The 22,664-nt window shown below is 35.4% G+C and overlaps 1 protein-coding gene and 1 pseudogene across 1 annotated transcript; both read left to right on the top strand.

Annotated features, from left to right (window-relative positions):
* Nucleotides 1–60: 60 nt before the first annotated feature.
* LOC122134092 lies at nt 61–4,496 on the top strand (annotated as a pseudogene).
* Nucleotides 4,462–21,641, top strand: LOC122134154 (death domain-containing protein CRADD-like). Its single transcript, XM_019084565.2, has 3 exons — nt 4,462–4,467; nt 11,265–11,631; nt 21,156–21,641. The coding sequence occupies exons 1-3, from the start codon at nt 4,462–4,464 to the stop codon at nt 21,449–21,451; spliced, it is 669 nt and encodes a 222-aa protein (XP_018940110.2). The 3' UTR covers nt 21,452–21,641.
* The last annotated feature ends 1,023 nt before the right edge of the window (nt 21,642–22,664 follow it).

Genomic DNA, 22,664 nt, shown 5'->3' with positions numbered 1-22,664 from the left:
TCTGACCACGTGACTCGATTCCTGGAAAGTTCTTGGAAATTAGTCTTTTGTATATCAGTCTTTAAAAATGAGGAAGTCGTTTACGACGAGCGCACACACATAAACACATAGAGAGAGAAAAAAAAGATTGGTTGGAATATCACTAAACTACTGGAGAGAGAAAGAAATATATGTGTCTTGCTCACTTGGCGCGCGTTGTAACGCGCATTTAGACGCGCTACGCGTGCGGCGCGCTCGCAGACAGCGCGAGACAGGCACTGTCGCTTTTTGTGGAGTGTCGCTTCCGAAAGAATCAATGCGAATACAAGTAAAAACGCGTCCCGTTCTGCTGCGCATGTGATGAACAGTGATCAGCGTTTCTCATTAATAAATAATGGGTCTAAATCATGGTGCCACTGAACGTCTGTAACGCGAAACGCGCTGGACTTGATTGCTTATTGCTTTCACTTAAAAGGTAAGTGATGTGCGCTTTCTCCGACTGTCAAATTTATGTGCAAAATACGCTCCGCTTATTTCCTCTCGTTCATTATGTCTCAGATAGCAGCGACATCAAATGATTCGTGCATTCAGAGGTCTCTTCATCTACACGTTTAGGAGAAAAGTCCAGTCTTAATTTGTCACACTAGTCATTTTACCAAGGAGATGTCAATGCAGTTTTCCTAGGTAAAGGCGGCTCTGCGGATTTTGCAGCCCTTTGTTTTTATTCCTCATGCACGTGTGCACTGAGCCAAGCACACAGAAGACAGACGTTTGAACTGTTAGTGGAGATTATGAAAGATTGTCATTTCGTTTCGTTTTATCCAGTACAAAAACAAGAATAACAGTAAAAATTACAGTAGCTGACCTTTGGATTATTCCGTGGAGATTAACACGAAATGTCCACTTTCATTTACCACTTTATGAGAGTATTATTATTTTATTTTTTTCATATAACCAATAAGAAATGAGCCTACGGGGTGAAATGACTATCATATGTGAGCCCACCCTCCTGAGGTGACAGCAGAGGCTATAGGACTGTCAGAATATTAAGGATTTACAGGACTAAAAAACACATTTTAAGGTTAAAACGAAAGAATTGCTAGTGTAACTCAATTTCCGATCATGATAATGAATTTTAAATGACAGACCTGGTGTCATTATTGTTTAGTGTGGTATAACGTTCACACAAGCTTTTCATTTACGTGTTAAAAAACTATAAATACCATGTCTGAGTGGACGGGGAAGGGTTGTAACATTTTCCATTCTGCTGGAGACACAAATATTGAACAAAACAGGACAGTGTTGCTACGCTCACCACAATTGTGTGAGTGTGCGCCTGGCACACACTCTTTCGTCAAGCTGAGTTTCATGCATTTTGCATATTTGTTTCCTGTTTTAAAACGTTTTTTTAACGTTTTCCTATTGACTTAAATGTTTAAAATGAAATGAGGGTGACGTGGGAGGACATAACTGTTTTGAAGAATTAAATTTGATAAGAAAGCATGCATGTGCACGTTTTACACTCAAGCAATGGGGAAGATTGTAGCACCAAACACTCCTTGTTCTTGACATTAATTTAAACAGTTTTAGGGATGCATTGTAGTTTTTAAACATCTTTAATGTGCAGCAGACAAATATGGATTTTTTTTTATCAACATTTAAAAAACAGCAGACAAAGCTTACAGACGTTGAAGCAAAACATGTTAAAACCCAACTTCGTAGCTATGTGTTGAAAGCATTCCGGTCGTCTGAAACGTGTCTGTATTTTCAGATCGGTGCAGCCAAAACAAAATCCACGGACGCTGTGGGAGGACTTTCTCACATGTTTTGGTTGATTGTAAGAGTCAGTCGTCTTTGAAGGATAATTATAGACATTGACTGGATGCAGAAAGCCGTTCTCCAATGACCTGTCACTCATCCGACTCCACGGAAAGCATCGAGAATGAAAGGCGATCGCAAACCGAAACCCAAGTCGCGGAGTCCGACCAGAGTCGCATTGCCACTGCCATGACAGACCTTAAAAACACTGGTAAACGTTTACTGCTCTTTTTACTTCCATATTCTTTCCGTTTGTTCCTGTTCCCCCACTGAATTAATGTTGAATGCAACACAGTCACATGCTTGAAAAATAATGATCATATTCATAATCATAATGCTTTAAATTTGATGTTAAAAATGATAACAGACGATTTTAAAAAGATTAACAATCTATATAAAATTTCAATAAAAATGTTTTAAAGGTCGTTTTAAGTGTACTTTAATCTCATAAATCAAACTTGCAGCAGGACCACACTATATCGTGCTTTTGGCATGGGGTTCGTTGAAATATTCAAAGCAGCTGTGATTTCATTTTATGAATATCAAATGGTTGAAAATGTTGTTTCAGGACTTGCTGTGTTTATATTTTGCATCCATTTGTGTGATATCATTTGCATCTGGTGTTTTGTTTTCATGCTGTTGTTGTTGAACAGAGGATAATCATGAAACTATCAGAGAAGTGAATGTCAACAAAAAAAAGTATGTAATTCCAGTAATTCATTTTTATATTAAGGGGCAATTTTCAAATAATTAGATATTATGTTTTGAAGTGCCTAATTAAAATTAATTCAACATCAACTAGAAAAGACTGAAGTGTAAATTACAATTAATTCAAACATCAACTAGAAAAAAAATATAAGAAACTATATCAGATGTTACAAGTACAAAAGTTTTGCATTGTTGTTTTTTTTACCCCCACATATTAACTTCCAGGGGATTTTTGTCACTTTCTGTGGCATTTGTCCCACACAAGCCCCCATTTCTGACCCTGATAAAGAAGTCTGTAAGTGAATAAGTAGGAATTATGCGAATTTCCTGACAAAAGCCTGTACTGTTTACTTTTTTTTTGGTTTGCTTTTTGTGCAACAAAAGAATGACATTATCATGTCTATGAAGCTTTTGTTATGTTTCCTGGTCTGGCTGGAACGTTTGTCCTCAGTTGGTTTGCGTCTCTGTCACATCCGTTTCTGGTTCAAGTGCATGAGCAAATCATTTAGCCCAGCACTGCACTGTATGAAAGAGAAACGCAACATACCGTCATTAGCTGCAGCAAGATCCGTTTTGGGTTTCGCTTGTTTGCTGCTGACAAAAACAATGTGAGTAGCTTTTGGGAACATCTGTCAAGCATCTGCCATCAAAAAAATGTCAGATACTCCCAAGATGAATAGTCATGGTCTAGCTCAGTATTTCAGGAAAAATACTTCCTTTATGATACAATGATACAGTGCAGACTTTGTTTAGTCTACGTCACAGTTGCCATAATGTTTTCAGTAAATGTTCATCATTATTAAGTCATTTCAGAAATGCTTGGTTTTTGCTGCATTATCAGATGTGAATTAGCTCTTTAAATCAGTCGAGATGTTGAAAGATGCAGTGCATCCTTTCTAAAAGCCCAAAACTGTCTGCAGTGACTCAGAAAATGGCTGATTGAAACAACAGCCGTTCGAAAACAATAGTCAGGATATGAGTGTAGCAGTGAGGGTTTTTTGCGAGCATGTCCTTAGAGGGGACACGTTTATGGGTCTCATGTTACACAAGCAAACGACTGAAAACAGATACTGTGGAAGAGGAGACGTTATGACCATCTCTGTGTCTTCTTTTCTTGGAAGCAGGCTGGTATTGGGGCAGCCCTTACAGCCAATGAAGCCAAGGAGATCCTGCAGGACCGTCGGAGGGCAGGGCAGTTTTTGGTCCGAGACAGCTCCTCAGAGGGACTACCTCTTCACCATCTCTGCCATGACATCTGCGGGACCCACCAACCTGCGTATCGAATACAAGGACGGCAAGTTCAAGCTAGACTCCGTGGTGCTGGTCAAACCCAAACTCAAGCAGTTCGACAGCGTCGTCCATCTCGTGGAGCATTATGTGCAGCTGTCACGGACATCTTGTAAAGGCAGCACTACCCCCATCGCCCATCCAAAGGCACTGTGCAGCTGCTGCTCACGACTCCGGTGTACACGGCCACACCGTCTCTGCAGCATCTATGTCGTATTGCCATCAATAAAACCACACGGCGGGTACAAGAACTCCCTTTGCCGAACCGGCTGAAGGATTACCTGACAGACTACCACTTATAATGTATAGAACCAGACGGACAATGATGACCATGAGTGCTGAGGTTCTATGGATCATAGACCCAGTGATAATGAGGTGCTGATGTCCTGTTTAGGATCTTTTGCCTGGGATCCCTCATCTTGTGCCCAAGGACTACTTTAAAAGCATAGTTCACTGAAAAAAATTAAATCTGTCATTAATCACTCACCCTCATGACAGTCCAAACATGTTTGGCTTTCTTTCTTCTGTGGAACACAAGAAAATATGTTCTGTTTTTGTCCATATAATAAAAGTCAATGGGTTCCAAAAGAACACTGTGCTCCACTGACTTTCATTGTATCAACATCTTTCAAAACATATTCCATTTTCTGTGTTAAGATTTTGCGCGACATGAGGGTGAGCAAAAAAATGACAGAATTTTAATCTCTTGCTGAACTATCTATCTCATTACCCAATTACCGAGAATATACATAACAATGTTTAAGTGTCCTTCTTTGCGCACTTAACAAGTTTACGGCCTGTAGATATTCTACAGTCATTCAGTCATATGAGCGAGTGAGCAGGATCTGTAAGGAGCATTGGCCTACACAAACATCTGTGGGTTTCTACCTGTAATACGCAGATCAGATGTACAGGTGGCCTCGCGGTGTGACCATGTGTCTCTTTTAAAGGAAGAGTTCAGCCAAAAATGAATAGTTCAACCTTATATCATTCCAAACTTTTGGATTTTCTTTATTATTATTATGGAGAACATAAACAACAATATTTTGAAGATTGTTGCAGTTGTTTTTGTCTATATATTGAAGTCAATGGGGTCCAAAACTATTAAGCTCCAAAAAGAACATAAAAGTATACTCTAAAAAATAAAGGTTCCAAAAGGAGTTTTTTTTTTTCTTGCAGTAAATATTTTAGGTTCCCCAAAGAACCTTTCAGTTAACAGTTCTTTAAAAAAAAAATAATAATAATAATAATAAAAAACATTTTCTTATAGTGTGAAGAACATTTTAATAATCTAAAGATCCTTTTTCCACTTTTTTCCAAAAGAACTTTTGTGCCATTGAAACCATAAATGGTTCCATGGATGTTAAAGTTTCTTTGTGAAACCATATAAAGAACCTTTATTTTTAGCATGAAATAAATCCATTTGACTCATCTGGCAAATTTTAAATTTTTAAATTTAAGAGTTATTTACTTTCCAATCATTGATCAAAGCACACAAATGCAGAGCACATTAACTACGTCAAACCTCATTGGGATGTTAATAGATAGTTGAGATATTTTCTTTATGTTCCACAGAAAAAACCCAAGCCATATGAGTTTGGAACAACATGAGGGTAACATTTGTGTTTGGTAGGTTGAATGTTTTGTTGTTTTGTATATTTATTTGTGTTTTGTTTAGTGGAGGTAATGTAGTTTTGGTTTTGTATGAGACTTGGGTGTTTGAAACTGTATGCTTTTTGACTATGTTTTATTTGCTCATTATCCGTGTTATATTTTTGTACTGTAGTCATAGATGATCATTTGATGTCATGGTTGCCCAAGGAACTTCTGGGAACAGGAAAGTACCTCGCGATATGATATACTGTATATCCCAATACGTGTCTTCATGATAATGTAATACCTACTGAAAATTTACATGAGAAATAGCCCTTTTTAGTCAGTTTTTAAACAAAACAAAAATGTGTTGAACACATACACTACCATTCAACAGTTTGGGGTTAGATTTTTTTTTTAAATACTTTTATTCAGCTAGGATACATTAAATTGATCGAAAGTGTCAGTAAAGATATTTAAAATGTTACAAAGGATTTCCATTTCAAATAAATTCTTTTGAACTTTATATTCATCAAAGAATCCTGAAAATAATGTAATGCAGTTTCATGAAACATATTAAGTAGCACAATGACTTCTGAAGGATCGTGTGACACTGAAGACTGGAGTAATGACTGCTGAAAATTCACCTCATCACAGGAATAAATTACATGAATAAATTATCAAATAGAAAACAGTAATTTCACATTACTTTTTTGCTGTATTTTTGATCAAATTAATGCAGCCTCGCTGAGCATAAGAGACTTCTTTCAAAAACATACTAACCCCTAACATACTAACTTTTGAATGGCATTGTAATTTTTTATATCAAACTTGCTTAAACAGGTCCTAACCATTCACCAACATTTAAAGGGTGCGTACTTTTGCAAATAAAATATACCACCGGCTTAGTATTTTATTGCACATTCTGAACCAAGAGGTAATTTAGCAGCATGGTTTGTTTCAACTTTTATGGTCAACAAGTATTGGCCTGTGTTAACCCTACCTCAGGAGGGCGTCGTGATAAACCTGCATGCTGATTGGTCGTATCTGGAGAATATATGATTTTATACTGAATCGCAATATATGACACAGACCAAAAAATAACGTACTAGGTCAGAAGCTTATTATTCTCTCCTCACTGCTATTTGTGGAGCAGTTATAAGAAAAATAGGATTTTCTTGTCAAATTCCTCACTAATCTGACCTCCTGTTGTTTTGGTTTAATGAAACATACATAATTTTATCCCTTCAACAATGGGCCGCTCAATGTATTCTATTCACCATCGTGCTAGGGTGCTAAATTCCTGCATTTTCTCTTCATGCTTAGTCTTTCAGTTAAAGCATTCGAGTAGTATCATCTTAAAAGCATTGCGCTAAAAAAAGATTACCGACTGCTGGCTTGATTTTGCCATTATTTTAAATTAAAAAGTTCCCTATTTAATATGACTTATTTTAATAAACCAATCCACCAGAAATACCTAAATCATTGAGAAATTGATCCCAGATCAGCATAAAAGCTCCTTCTGCCAACATCTCTCAGATCCAGTATACTCTTGTCAGTTTTATTCATCGTCTTCCTTTAGGACATGGTATATCTAAGTCTGATATGATCTCTTTGCCACTGCCCACACAAAATTCCACTAATATAATTTTACAACATAGTGCTGCATCATGGGTTAATGGATCTTCTTCTAAAAAGTAAGAAATAAAAGCAAGTATAGCTTTAATTCCTGTTCTGTGTCTTTTTTTTAATGTGGATTGGTAAATCTATTGTAATTTTAGTGAAAAAAAAAAAACTAAAACAAATTCACTCTTCTATTTCTGCCCCCAAATGAGCCAATCATGTGCAGAACTGATAATAACACCCATCATCAATGTCACACACCACAACCTGGCAACCTCTCAAACCTTCAGAAAACCCACATCCTACAGACTTCTAGTTTCTAATATTCTGAAAAAATACAGATAATCCAACTGCATTTGGAAATTGTTTGTTTGGTTTGTTTAGTTAACAGGAAGATTCACTTGTGCTTTTTGAACACGACAGTGTTTGCGTGCTGCATGACTTTGTTTTGCATGATTTCATGTATGAAAAACATGTATGAAATTTGTCTAGTCCATTAACCATTTTTACAGCTTTTCTTGTCCGCTCCACAGTGTTCGAATTGAGTCCCATAATCATTAAGGGACCCCTGGTTTTTCAATAAAACTTTAATACTTAAAATGAAGTTTCTATTGCTGTATTAAATTTAGACCTGCTAATGTTGTTAAATATGTAAATATATTACATCATATTTTATTTTTACGCATTTTTACAGCGTTGCTTATTGTAACCAATCACACGATTCTGTTGAGTTTAGGAATGATACAGATTAGTCATCTCTGAAACCCGAGTTTTTTTGTTTGTTTGTTTTTTTCAGACTGAAACTCGCGAATTCCCTCATCATAAACAACAAAGTGCATATGTACGTATGATGTAAGATAGAGATTCAATTATTATAACCGTGTATGGACCGCTTCATTGATTATATTATGAGTTATGAGTGCTTAACACTAGCTGGACTGAATGCGCATTTAGAGTGTGTTCTTTTACATGATTCAGTATAATAAAAATGCATTTAGAATGCTCCCAAAATTATAATTTTTATTATAATTATTATTCTGCCCCAAGATATGTGGGCAGGAAAATGTATATATTTACATCATTTCATATAGCTGATCAATATCACAGAGTGCCATATTTTCGCAAAAATCACAAATGTGAAATTGATTTCATACAACAATTCAATAAACAAGAAGTTAATATTAAGAGACTTACGTTTTAGACACCATATTGCCTATGTTTGCTCCATTTCGCCAACAAAAATGGTTCCAAACAAAGCCACAGCACTGTTTTGAGTCTCGTTCCTGAATGAATCAACCTTTTAATGATTCGGTTCAATCGCATGACTCACTTATTAACAGTGACTTGCTGCCACCTACTGGCGGTTTTAATTTCACATGTTAGAGTACCTATATATATATATATATATATATATATATATATATATATATATATATATAAAATTCGAACACTGCACCTCCATGTTTTTTTTTTTTCTTATCTTGCACCAAAGCATGGAATTCTGAGTAACATTTTGGGTCACTTCATATTTTCCAGGGATTTTTAGAGTGAACTGTGTGTACAAAGGCTGTATATTTGCAGACGTTTCATCGGAAGGCAACTGGTTACCCGATCAGCGCAAAAAAGTGACTATTTCTCTGTAAAATATTGACACCATTCCCAAGAAAGAGCTGCTTAAAGCAGGAGTTCTCTTTGTTGCAGCACAAATAAGTTGTTTAGTCAAAGATATCATGGAAATAGCACTGGTTTTCCATGTAATCTAAACTTAATTATATTTTACATGGAAATTGGATGTAATTGACCCCAAAAGTGCACCGTCACAGTTTCTGCAGTCACGAAAACATTTAAGTGTTGGCTTCAGCATGTCAGAAGAACAACGTCATCCTATCCAAGTTCTCTTTTTTTTCATTTTCACTATCCCAAGACTGAAGAATCTGAAAACCATGTCTGAGTCTTTAGAGATAAATTCAATGTTTAAAGTTACACCAACAAAACTGTTAAGTTGAACTGCTCTCTCTCTCTATGTGTGTGTGTGTGTGCATGCATATATATATATATATATTTGACATACACGTGTAATATATATATATATATATATATATATATATATATAATATATATATATATATATACACATGCACACACATATATATATTGTCATGGTAACCATACTTTGTCAAAATATCAGATTAAATTATTTATGTCTTTAAATATCATAAAGCTAAATTATGTAACACTTTATAACAAACGACATCAAAACATTGACATTATTTCTATATAATTTATGTACCACATTTAAACATTTTTCCTGCAAGGAGTCATTGAATTATCTATCTATTTATCTATCTATCTATCTATCTATCTATCTATCTATCTATCTATCTATCTATCTATCTATCTATCTATCTATCTATCTATCTAGTTGGGAAAATATTATATTTTTGTTTGTAATTTTTTTTTTTAGAGACAAAACATTAAATTAAAATTGGATGGGATTTCAGAAGAAATCTTCCAAGTGACAGGGAATAAGAATGTAGAAAGATGCGCAAACACATATGTTTACCTAAAATTTGTCAGTGGTTGAGGGCAAGAGGACCTGAACTGACCCAGTGAGGAATATGGAGCTCACATCTCTTATCTCTTTACATGACTGGACCTGACACTAGCATGGTGAATATCTTAACAGTTCATGCAGTCAAGTAAACAGGATTTAAAAGGTCAGTTCAGGGGCGAGGGCTATTGAACTCTCACCTCATATTACATGCACCGAAAACAATTCAAAGGACTACTTCAGCTTTTAAAGTCTTCATGTTGTACTGTACATCTGATAAAAACACAGCCTATTGTATGTTTGCATTGCAAAGCATGCTTCACAAAAGCATGTGACACCTTTTGCATCATTACGGCATTATCAAGACCATGATGATAATATCAAACTGTTCATTCAAATTTGAGACAGGTGTGGTGCAACGTGCAGAAACACACCATTTAGGACATCATTTAATTATGAAACAGATTCTAAACATTAGGTGACAAAACATTATGAATTCGATTAATAAAACTAAAAATGTTAAAATATTTGAAACATGCAATGACTATACAGTACGCAAATATTCATGTCCTTAATCGGCCCTGTAACTGTTTCCAATTTAGTTTGAAGTCCATAAGCCTCAAAAAATAATGGATTCTCTGAAAGGGAAATCCCTGCAAACAGATTTTTAAAAAGCTTAGTGTAAACTTGCTTGATGCTAAGGCAGGCCTAATGTACGTTGTATAAGAAGCCATACTATAAATGTAATGAACTGAACATATAGGGCATTATTTGCGAGAGGACACAGGGTTAAATGCTGCAAAAAGGCAATGAAGGTATGGACCCTCAGGATTATACATGCAAATATTACCACTGGGGATTTACATACATCCAGCTTCTTGCAGCTCATAAATGCCATAATATTCAAATAATCCGCTCTTCCTGGAACAACTGTTGATCTACAAAAAGAAAGCTTTAGTGTTTCAAAACGAGTGGTTTAATCCGAACGTCATGAGGACAAGAAAATATACAACAGAACTTTCCTAATCAGGGGACAATGTCAGCAATAGGCAGCTTTATATACAATGTTTTTGTAAGAGTCATCACAGGACAAACTGGAAAGACGAGAGCATCACTCAGTATTCAGTGTCTTTGTATGAGTTGTTTTTGTAAGAGTTGTAAAGGGGAGAGCTTGAATGAATAGTATTTCTTGTTCTTTAAAAAAATTACCATATAGGCTAAGAATAGTTTAAGCCAAAACATCAGAGTTGCTCTAGTTAGGCCTATTTTTTTTAGCACAATAAACTATATATTTATGTGAAAAAATCACAAATATTAATACAAATGTGGTGCATTAATAATACAGAACGGTTGTTAATATTTTACCTAGAAAATTCAGCTTTATATCGAGGGTGTCTTTGTTTGAAAAGGACCATTATTTCTGCACAATTATTAGCCTTAAATGACCCAATTTATTTACACACATTTACACGAATGCGGGAACAACAATGATGCCGAAAATTAGTTCCTCCTGCGCCTCGTTTCCAGCCGGTAGAAATAAATGCGACATAACGCGGAAAAGTCATGTGTAATACACAATGTATTACACACAAAATTACAAACGCGTGATATCTAATATTCATAAACATCACTTTACGTGCACTGACCAACAATAACTGATAGGTTAAATAAGAATTCGCCGGCTGTTTAAGCAAGCTCTTCATAGTTCAGACAGTTGTTGTGGTTAACAATCTGGGGATTTTACTCGGTCATCGGGTTCAAATATGGACCCAAAACACACAAGAGACCGCTCCGATCTCAGCGGCTTTTTCTGGCCGAGGAGCTTTTAGTGGACGACATGATCATACAGTATTTATACCAGGAGGAGATGTTAACGGAGAGTCATTTAGAGATTCAGTCTGAGTCGTCTAATAGGAAAAAAACGCTCAAGCTGCTGGATATTCTGCCCACGCGGGGTTCGCGCGCCTTCCATCACTTTATTCAGTCATTAGAGAAAGATTTTCCCTGGAGCAAAGATAAATTACTGCGACTGTTTGCTGAAGACACCGAGTCTCCTCTTCCGTCCTTCTCAGGTGAGTCCCGCGGGCGTGCGCGCAAGCGTTCTTGTGTTCCTTTGAGCGAAATCTGACACAGAACACCCCTTTGGGCTAACCTTACAAAACGCAAGTAAGCACAAATGCCCTAAATGTCCTAATTTGTATAGCTAAGCGTATGTGTGTGGGGTCCCCACGAAATAAAGTGAAATGAAAATTAAAACATGTATGAACGTTTTGTGTGAGGTTTAGGGAATAGAAAACACAATTTTCTCACTAAATTAATAAATAAAGAAAATAAAAATCATCATTTCCATGTTTTATGGGGACATTCCATAGGCTGATGGTTTATATACACTGTCCAAACTATATTTTCCATCCCCTGACCCTAACCGTACCCCTTACACAAAACTTTCTTCTGCTTTAGATTTTCTAAAAAGATAATTCTGTATGGTTTATAAGCTTGCTTCCACAAGGTCAAAATTTACTGGTATAAGGAGACATTTGATCCTCATAGCTAGGTACAAACAAACACAAACACATGTGTGTGAACCTTATTGTTAACATAAGAGTGGGTGTGTCCATTTGTAACTTAATGTGTGAGGCTTTTTGTGTCATTTTAGTAACAACAAAAAAAAAAAAAAACCTTGTGCATTTTTCTACAAAACCAGCCTTGATTTTGCAAACTAGTGTTTGTTATAATTAAAAAAAAAACATTGATTTGTTGCTCAAATTGTTTTACCGTATAGCCTACTGATCTTTAGTGTTACTCTTCTATTAATTTATCTATAGTTCCTAATGAATTGGAAGTCTTGCACATTCACAGAAAAACAGTTTACATTACTTCTGTCTTGCTTGTACTGTTTGGACAAATGTCTCAGACACTGAGCACGACACTGATATATAATATAAAAATACATATCATTTCATATTTCATTATATAGTTATTATTTCACTAATATGAAATATAAACAAATAAAGATATAAAGAAATATAACAACATAACACATCATTAACTAAAACATATAAATGTATTTTATTAGTAACATTATTCTAAGCCATTTCAAGGCAGCAGTTGCACTACATGTAAAGCTTTTTGTAGTCAGACGTGTTTCTGTTCCCTCATATTCCCTCTCAGTTTCACCTGATATCACTCTCTGTCTCATAATGAAACCATTCATCTTTTAATTGAGGTCAAGCCATTACATCTCCTGTTTCAGACCGGAGGGTTAAATAACTAGTGCTTCCTCTTATCCCTTACACTAAACCCTCTGTTACTAATTCTAGCAGAGAACCTACAGCAAATGCATTTAAAGCATAGCAAATTTCCTTATGATTTGAAAACTAATGTTTTTGCGTATTTATAGTGTGTGAAATGCCTTATTTACATCCACAGCAGTTTGGTTTCAGCTGCACAGATGTTTGTAAAGACGAAGGAGTTCTCTGCGTGCATTGCTTATATTTCAGCTGCTGTTTTGCTGAAAGGCGGCTTATTATCTGCTGTCTGTTGTTTTCCCATGTGAGAATGGGACACCCACTGAAAACCCTATACACTGACACTCCGGATCTCCCTTTTTAGACAGTCAACCAAACCCCAGAACACCTTTGAAAAAATCCAACCCCTTCCCTCATAGAAAAACAAGACGTAAAAAGAAAAACAGAAGGAGAGCAAAGTATAAAAAAGAAAAAAAAAAAGAGCTGAAGTTGTGTTTTGAGTCTCTCAAGGCCAGGCCGGCTTGGTGCGCTGCCCTGGTTTTCCATGAAAGCTGCATTAATTCCTGGCACTAGCTCTGCGGCCCGGCACTCTCGCCGAGCATCCTCCTTTCTAGGAAAAATATAATCAAGCCGTTTGTTGGCTGCTCTCCCTCTCCTTCCTGTCTCCAGTTACTGAGCTGAAGATTTTATTGACTTACTGTGGTTCAGATGGTAATAAATTGGGGGATGGGGTGGGGTTAGAGAGAAAGCATAAAAGAAACAAAGAGGGAAAAAAAAAGCATGCTTGCACATTTCTAGGAAGTCGAGGACGAGCGCTACTCTGAGCAAACATTCTTCACACTTAAGTACTCGCTTTAATTTTAAGCTCTTGTTAGCTTAATAGGTTTGAGTCATCAGTGGCCGTTCAGGGACACAAATAATTGTGGTGCTTTGTTCTTTCTTTCCCATTTTTTTTCTTTATCAGCTGCTCATATTATTAATATTCATGTCACTATGAATTTGGATCTTAACATCAGTGATGTCATTCCGTTGGCATGGGAACGTGTTTTTCATTCAACTCGCTTTCATTCTCCATCGTTGTGACAGGCCCTCAATCTGCAGTGTCACGGACACATTAATAAACGAGATGCATGTTCTGGTTGAATTTAGCCAAGCACGATCCTTATGAACTTATTAGCTACTTTCGAATCGAGATCAGTCAAATGGGGACACAGTATCCTCTTTTAAAAGTCCATTTGCACACCTGCGAGGCATGTGTATTTGCATGTTTATTTATGAGAGATGCTCGCTTTAAGGAAAAGGATGCAAATTGTTCCTTAAGCCTTCACTTACGGGTTCCTGGAACTTATCGTACCTGATGCTGTAAGGTTTTGAATTTTAAGTTGTTTACAAGGCTAAATTTTCTGTGGAAGGCCTCTAGACAAATTTATCACAACTGGTTTCCATTATAGCAGAAGTTAGCATGTGCAGAACCATTGGTGACTGCTTGTTAGTGCAGTTGTGAGTCATTGTGGGAGCTTTCCTTTCCAAACTGGCTTGTATGAGACCTTGATCAGACAAAACGCCATGTTTTTTGTAGTTGTAGTTATATATGTGTATATATATATATATATATATATATATAGTATATATATGCTCACTATTAAACTAACTTCTAACTATAAGCATATCATTATAGCATTGTTTTTGCATTCTCTATCTGAAAATATCTAGAAGATATTTTTTGAATGTCGAGAAAGTTGAGAAACACTGGTAACATGTGTCCACCAGACTGGTGCTACCAGTCTTCAGACTACGATGACTATAGTATCTGTTATTTGCACAGCTGCATTTGCGTGTGTCTTATATCTTCAGGTCAATTCCTTATACGTTGTTAGTCACCCTCTGTAATACTCAGCAGCTGCCGCTTCATCTCAAAAGCTTTTGCACCGTTCTGTACATGTTTACTTTTACAGTGTATGGCAGGTGTCGCCCACGAAGACTATAAAAAGCTTGAGAACTAAAGTAGATATTCTAGAGCATAATATTATCTTACGCCATATGGCATACATATGGTAAAACATTCACATACAATCCTGTTTCTGTATTTTGTGTGCTATATGACTGCTGGAAGGTATAGTGCAACCAAAATAAATAAAAAAAATCTGTTGTTTCAAACCTGTATGGTGTTTTTTTTTTCTCAAGTGGACACAAATATAAGATACCTGTAGAATTAAGAGATCTTGAATTCATAGTGAGCAGGTAATGTCAATCTCCAAAAAAAAAAAAAAAAAAAAAAAGTTATCCATACTAATTATTATTTTTAGAACCCCTGATTGGTTCAGACTCATAATCTTAATATACACCACCATTCTAAACTTTGGGGTCTTTAAGTATTTTAATGTTTTTTGAAAGAAATATCTTACGCTCACCTAGGCTGCATTTATTTGATTACAAATACACTAAAAACAGTAAAATTGTGTAATATTATTACAGTGTAAAATAACTGTTTTCTGTTTAAATGAATTTCATATGTAATTTATTATTGTGATGGCAAAGCTGAATTTTCATCAGCCATTACTCTAGTATTCAGTGCCACACGATCCTTCAGAAATCAATGTAATGTTTATATGAAATAGAAATATACTGTTACAAAAAATATCACTTTTGATTAATTTAATGCATCCTTGCTGAATAAAAGTATTAAGTTCTAATTTCTAATGCATACGTATATGTTTATGTGTAAATATATATAAAGCTAGACCAGCATCGATCTCTGATATCTTGATTTTTTTATAGCCAAAGCATATATATATATATATATATATATATATATATATATATATATATTTATATATATGTATGTATGTATGATATATATATATATAATATATATATATATATATATATATATATTATATATAACAGTGAACAGAACAGGTCAAACTACATAGCAAAAATAGATTCAATGAGTGGGTCATCATTTTAGGAAGACATGTTTAATCGTTAATGATAAAAAACGTATAAGCTAGTTTTATAATAGCGAGCAAGATCACATTAGTGCCGGCTAAGCCAGACTCTTCTCCTCATGCAATTGGCCGTCTCCCGCTTTGCCCACGGAGGGATGGAGGAAGGCACTTATAATTTGCTTTTGAAGCAAGGCAGCACAGTGCTGTTCACTTGTTTTTGTTGGAACATCACAGTGACTCTCCTCCTCCGTTCCCTCCACCCATCTCTAGTACAGTCTGATTTCCAGGAACGTTGGCTTGAGGAGAGTCTTCCTGTCAGAATGTGGAAGCGGGCTGCAGCGCTCGGGGCATTCCAGCTGGCCTCTACACTCGGACTGATTCCTTGATGGTGTGCTGCATCTGTTAGGAATGTTTGTATTGATGAACAGAGATGACACTCTCATATTGTTTGGAGATGATGTTTATCGAGATCAGATGCTGAGCATCCACAGCCAATTTAGCCACACAAGATCATTTTTTTGTTCATGTGCTCAAAGCCTAGGCTTACACATGGGGGTCTATTGAGGACAATTAATAGGTCTTAAATTTATGCTTCATTAGAAAATTTTGAGCCACTTCATAACACGAAACCATCTGTCTCAAGTTGCTTGTCTCAGGCAAATCTTTTACAGTTTCGACAACAGAGAGATTTAGTGTCTGCCCACATTGCTCCCATTCTGATTTATATGGAGCTGGATTAATGACTTCAAAAACAAACCACAATAAGTGCTTTTGTGCTGGCCCAGTCAGTTCAGATTTGTACTTTCCCTGCCCATATTTGCACTTAAAAATTAAATACAAAACACAATACAATTTATTTGTGCAAGCAGTTTTTTTTCTTCCCAGAATCACTTTTTTTAATTAAACAATTTTTTCTTTACTTAAAAAGTTCTATAATAACTTAAGTTAAAAATGGCAAACATATTAAACTTACCCTAGAAAGTCTATTTTTTTGTGGAAGGGATACTGATCAATGAGTAAGTTATCAGGCACAGAGCTTTTAATGCTAATCAAAAACAATCAATTATTATTTTTTAAATTATTGTAATATTTTAATATATAAAAACATGACATATATGTTTTTATATATAATATATATTATATATTATAAATATAATTTTGTAATATGTATTATATTTATAATTTTGACAAAAATAAAATAGTAAATAAAAATAATTATATAAAATAGAATATATATATATATATATATATATATATCTATATATATATATATATATATATACACACACACATTTGATTTTATATATCATATTATATAATTGTAAAAATGTAATTTTTGTAATTTTGGTTTTATATGCATAATTATGTAATTTATATAAATTTAAATTAGATTTTATATCATGTACATTGAAATGTTTTTTAATTAAATATTTATATTATTTATTAATTATATTTATTATTCATTAATTATTTTAATTACAATTATTTTAAAAAATAACAAAATTTATTATGTTTTTAATTTACATTAATAGCTCTAGTCTGATAGATGTTGTGTCAGTGGTACTTTCCACAAAGGATATATTTTCTTAGGTAAATTTAACAGTTCATTACATTCTTTTTCTTCAGATGTACAAGCATAAGCCACATATTTTTGACTAGACATTTCCACTGGAAAGAGGTGTAATCTTATCTTTTAGTCTGCAGTATTTTCAGTTTAGAGCAACTGGAATTCCTTCCTTGGGCAGCAGAATAGTGGTCATAAGGAATGAGATGGAACGTTTGTAGCCTGATAAAAACTGGAGTGTACTGAAATCACGTTTAAATGTATGAAATGTGCAACCTCAGAGGAAGCCAGAGCATTTTAATAAAAAAAAATGTAATGATCAAAAATTATGCTTATATTTATTTGAGGCTGTAATAATAATGAAGTAACTATGCTTATATATACTGTATATTCATTTGAGGCTAATTTGAAGTAATTTGCTGCTTGTTCGCATGATGTCCAGAGCGTGTTTGTCTTCACAAGCACCTGTATTGAGCCTAAATGTCCTCAGTGAACCCTCCCCCTTCTGTCCCCATCTCTCTTCAAGAGGAAAACAGGACCATTAATGTCACATTGCAATTCTGCAGATTTATGTGACATTACATGTGAAATTCTCCGGTTTATATTGTATATTATGTTGTGATTTTATACGCCTGTGACTTTCCCTCTTTTCAACTTTAGATAAACAAGCCCTGTCCTGTGACGTCACGCCTTGTTGAAAAGCAGGGTTTATTGTGAGTTTTCGTGGAATTTTACAGAGATACGACACAGCTTGTTGTTCCCCAGAGGCCATGTGTGGGCGGTTCACTATCACCCTGCCTAAAATTAACACATTCACTTTTCCTAGAGAGACAGAGATGCCCGTTTTAAGAAATTCACACTCGCTCACCTCTGTATTTTTATTGCCTTTTTTGAAAAAAAAAAAAAACATATTCCTGATCCGTCAGATTTAAAGCATCCTCTCACAAGGATGTTTAAGTAATTATGTAAACACTTTCCGCTGTTATACACTCATTCACAGACACAAAAGTGTGATGGATTAGGTATATAAACTATACATCAGAGTTACATGTGTCTCCATACGGCCTCTTAAGACTAAGGTACTGTAACTGTCCCCTCAGATCAAGGCTTCTGCATACTTTACATTCTTAAAGTGCACAATCGGTTCCCTCCAGCAGTCTGGAGTTAAGTGTCCACATGTACGCATGGAAATTGAAGCTGGAATGCTCCATCTTATAAAAAAGAAACAATTCTCAGAAAAGTTGAGCATTTCGCCGAAACCCAGGCAATGTTCTTTGCAGAGCACCCTCTCTGTCTCAGTTTTTCTTTCTGTCGTTCTTTTTACTCTATATTCTATTCATTTAACATTTATCTAAAGTATTCATTTTGATTGAAAAATTCAAGTAGAACTATTTTTTACTCTACCAGTTTTTTCTTTTTTGTTTTCATCAACTTGTAATTGTGATTGTGCTATATGCACCACATTTTACATTCGTTTGTTGTAACATGAATGACTTATCGATCTTTTAATGCATTCATTTTTAATGTTTTGCACTTTTTAAATCATGTTTAGTTCGAGTTACAGAGGCTGATCCTCAAAATGTCACTGAAATTCTACTTTTTTCTTGGCAAACAAAATACTATTATATATTTTTGTCAGCAAAATAAAATAAACGGGTGATAAGTATGGCTTGCTGTTGTGTACAATTGCAAAACTGTACACAAAAACTAACATTAAATGTGACCACAGAACTTTAATGAGTCAGATGTTTTAATGAATTGGTCAAAAACACTCACAAACAATCTGTCTAAAGTATCTCTTTACTGAATTAACTAATTTAATCCGTCATAGTGCACAATCTTAATAGAAAAAACTTGAATAAAAAAAATAGTGCACAATAAAAAACATTTTTTTTATACTTTATCTTTATTCTCTTTGTCTCTGACTGTCTTTTTTTTTTCCGCTTTTCCTTTGTGTACCTCCACCACCATGAGCCATTAATCAGATGATTATGGCTCTGTTGGATCTTTACCAGCTCACCCCTGTTTACTAAACCAGCACTCGTTGTGCGAAATCCTCTTTGTGGTGTTTTTTTGCTGATGATTGGGCCACCTCAATACACTAATCTTCTTTGTCTCTGGAGTCCAGAAGCTTTAAACCTGTGAAGAACTACTGCAAAGTGTCCAAATCCATGGCAGAGAATTACTGCACTTGTATATTTGAGCGCCTGTAACAGTGAAGAGGAATTGAAGTGAATGCTTTCTGCTCCCTTTAAAGCTGAAGTGGGCAATTTCTTCACCTATTAGTGTCGCCAAGCGTAATTGCAAACATGTTTCTGAACAATCTGAATCATTCATAGAAGATTATAGGAGAGACTTTATGAAATGTCCATTGCAAGAGTGTTAGATTCCACTCAGAAGCTATTCAGATGTCCTGCCTTAGAGAGATAGAGTTGTTATTCTCATGGTGTGGCCACTCCTGTCTGTTGACGACAGAAATCAATGGACGTCCTTGATTTTGTGAAGAATTTGGGAAACACAAAACAAACCTCTCAAACCGACCTTTGCTCCATTCATCCCCACTGCTCAAATAAAACACATCTCTATTCTCTTGGGACAAAAACATTTCCCGGGGACAGGAAAGATTGGATGTTGATAGAAATTTTGATTGGTTAAATATGTTTCCTAGTCCGTCTCTTCCAATATGATTAAATGGTGTTTTGCTTTTTTATATGTTGGCCTATGTATTATTTTAATTGAAATTAATTTTATGTCTTATATGCACGTTCTCTGTCAGCCCAGTAAATAGGTTTTGACTTACTGATGCTTCATGTAGATTGAGACTTATCACTGCTGGATTGTTGTCAACATCAAATTTTATTCAGCAGTTTGGTGCAGTTCCAGTGTGAGTTATTCAAATAAATATGCTTACATCATATAAGAGAGGTCCCCCGACACCCTCAAACCTCCATTGCTGAGGTCCAAATTACACATGCATGGCTTGTCACCTCAAGCTGTTCAGTTGCAACCTGAGTGCATTAACAAGGTGAAGCATATATATGAATAAAACATGCTGTACCTTATTCTCTTGAATTCTTTTGCTTTCAGTGTTTGTTTCTTATTTTCCTGGAATCGTAACAAATTTGATAGTTCTGAGCGATTCTGATTCAGTTTAACAATATATAACTTTACCAAAAAAGCAGATGTCAGAATGCATGTCAAGATCAAGTACGTCTGAGTTAATTCATAATTGCAGTCCGAGTACCCCAACTCTAATATATATTAGAATGTACTCAATTTTGACATGGACTCTGACATTTTGGTCTTTTTTTACATAGTACAGTCGAATCCACATCATGTGTTACATGGAGGATAGAAAAGGTTACATAAAATTAAGATTACAAGATATTAATAAACGTCTTAAACTCAGTTGGTTAAGACCTCGGACTTGACAAGGTGGACTGGAAATATATACTACTATTTTTGGTAATATATTTTAATGTTTTATAAATACAACATATAGTGTCAGTCTTTTTCACAGATTAAAAGAAAATTGAAAATCAGTTCAAAGCACCCATTTGTTTGTGAATTGGACTACACTGGTCATGCTGAATGTTAGCTGATGCATGCAACCAAACCGGACACAACACAATAGGAGATGTAAAAGAACCCTTAACAGAACTGAATGTCACGGAAATCACAAAAAATGGAACCAGTTCTGAATGCAAACAATTGCACGATTCCCAGCCCAATTTCCTTACCATATGTATTGTGCTGTAATTATTTCAATGAGATGTGCTTGTGTTACACAGTAAGCGACTTACTTCTAAAATCATACATTGTTTCTTTGTTTTCAGTTCAGTGTGGTGTTCCTGACCACATCCTTCCGACTGTTCCAACCTCGCAGCATCTGAACCGCTTGGCCGCTCATCTCAGTTCAGAGTGGAAGTCTGTGCTGCTGGACTTGGGTCTGACCTCAGCGGATCCGTACAGGTGCTGCGCCGACCACTCCCTTGCGGTTCAGAGTCAGGTGCTCGCTGGGCTGGTGATGTGGACGCAGAGGAACGGAAGAGAAGCCACAGTGCGGCTGCTGCTCCAGAGCCTGCAGGCCGCAGACATCCCGCCATCTGTCCTCCAACAGGTGTTTGTGTGACATAACAAGTTGTGTTTTTCTGGACTTCATACTGCTCTTGAGCTGTGGAAAACACGACAGACACTGAAGGAGGAGAAACAGGAGGAATGTACTGAAACTTCATTATACATGTAATATGGCTAGGAAAATTATGAAATTGATCATGTCATACTGTTTTTATGCCTTTTAATATTAAAATATTTTTTCTTAATTATGCTTCTGAAATATCTTTTGTATTGCCCTTAAAAGTGTCAATTTTTATACCCTTAAATACATTTTACATCTATTTTTTGGAATGTAAATTGCCTTGTTACTTTAACATAACATTATGGTAAGAGAACAACTGTTTAAATAAAGGTTTAATAAAAAATAAATAGAATCTATGTAATCTGAATGTAGAGAGAATAAATGCTTAGTAAAAACTTTAATCAATAATATATTTTTTTGACTGCATAAACAGAGCTGTTATTGATGGTACCAGGTAACACTGACTTTTTTTTCACATCACTATATACATTTTTAAATCTATATTTCTAACCATTTATTTCTAATCTATAATGTATGTTCCTGGGACTGGTTACCGATTCTTTTTTCATACTTTTAAAACACATTTTTATGCTGCCCACTTATACATTTCTGGAGTGTGACAAATACATTTCTAAAAAAAAAATATTTCATGTAGTTAGTGCATGTATAATAATTATACGAGAACTGAAATATTACACAATTGTTCACTGAAATGCTGTTTTCAACATAATCTCAGGCTTCTACATCTGGTCTGCTCTCTATTGTTTTTCTCTCCATCTGTCACTTGTTTTTATTCAGTGCTGTTTATTCAAAGCTCAATCAATATTTACAGATCAGTGTTTGTAATATGACAGGTCATTTCCTAATCTCTCACTTATTAATCAGAGTCTGTGTGTGTGTGTGTGTGTGTGTGTAATACATGCCATCGTTTCGTAAACATTTGCACGCTTCAGTTTCTCTGCTGTGTGTACCCGCTCCCTCACAAGGCAGATGCGTGAGCATGTTTGTTTGTGTCACTCAGGTTTTGTTTTCTGCTTTGTCTCCCAGGTGTTAGTGCCACGTTATGAGACTTTGAATGCTTTCCTAGAATCTGAGCGTGAAAGAGTTTACGCTGATGTATAATTGACTTACCTAGTTAAATATAAATGGCCATCAACAGCCCCATTGTCCCTGAGGTGGTCCAATAATGCCATGTTGCACTGTTCAG

This window comes from Cyprinus carpio, chromosome A4 (genome assembly GCF_018340385.1).
Source record: "Cyprinus carpio isolate SPL01 chromosome A4, ASM1834038v1, whole genome shotgun sequence".
In the NCBI taxonomy this organism is placed as follows: domain Eukaryota; kingdom Metazoa; phylum Chordata; class Actinopteri; order Cypriniformes; family Cyprinidae; genus Cyprinus; species Cyprinus carpio.
Note: the sequence above shows the minus strand (reverse complement) of the source record. Positions and strands in the feature narration are given on the sequence as shown.

What these genes read in the sequence shown, in the direction of transcription:
- LOC122134154 (XM_019084565.2), top strand. An exon ending in TCCTCTTCCGTCCTTCTCAG is followed by an intron (nt 11,632 to 21,155) that starts GTGAGTCCCGCG and finishes CTTTGTTTTCAG; the next exon opens with TTCAGTGTGGTGTTCCTGAC.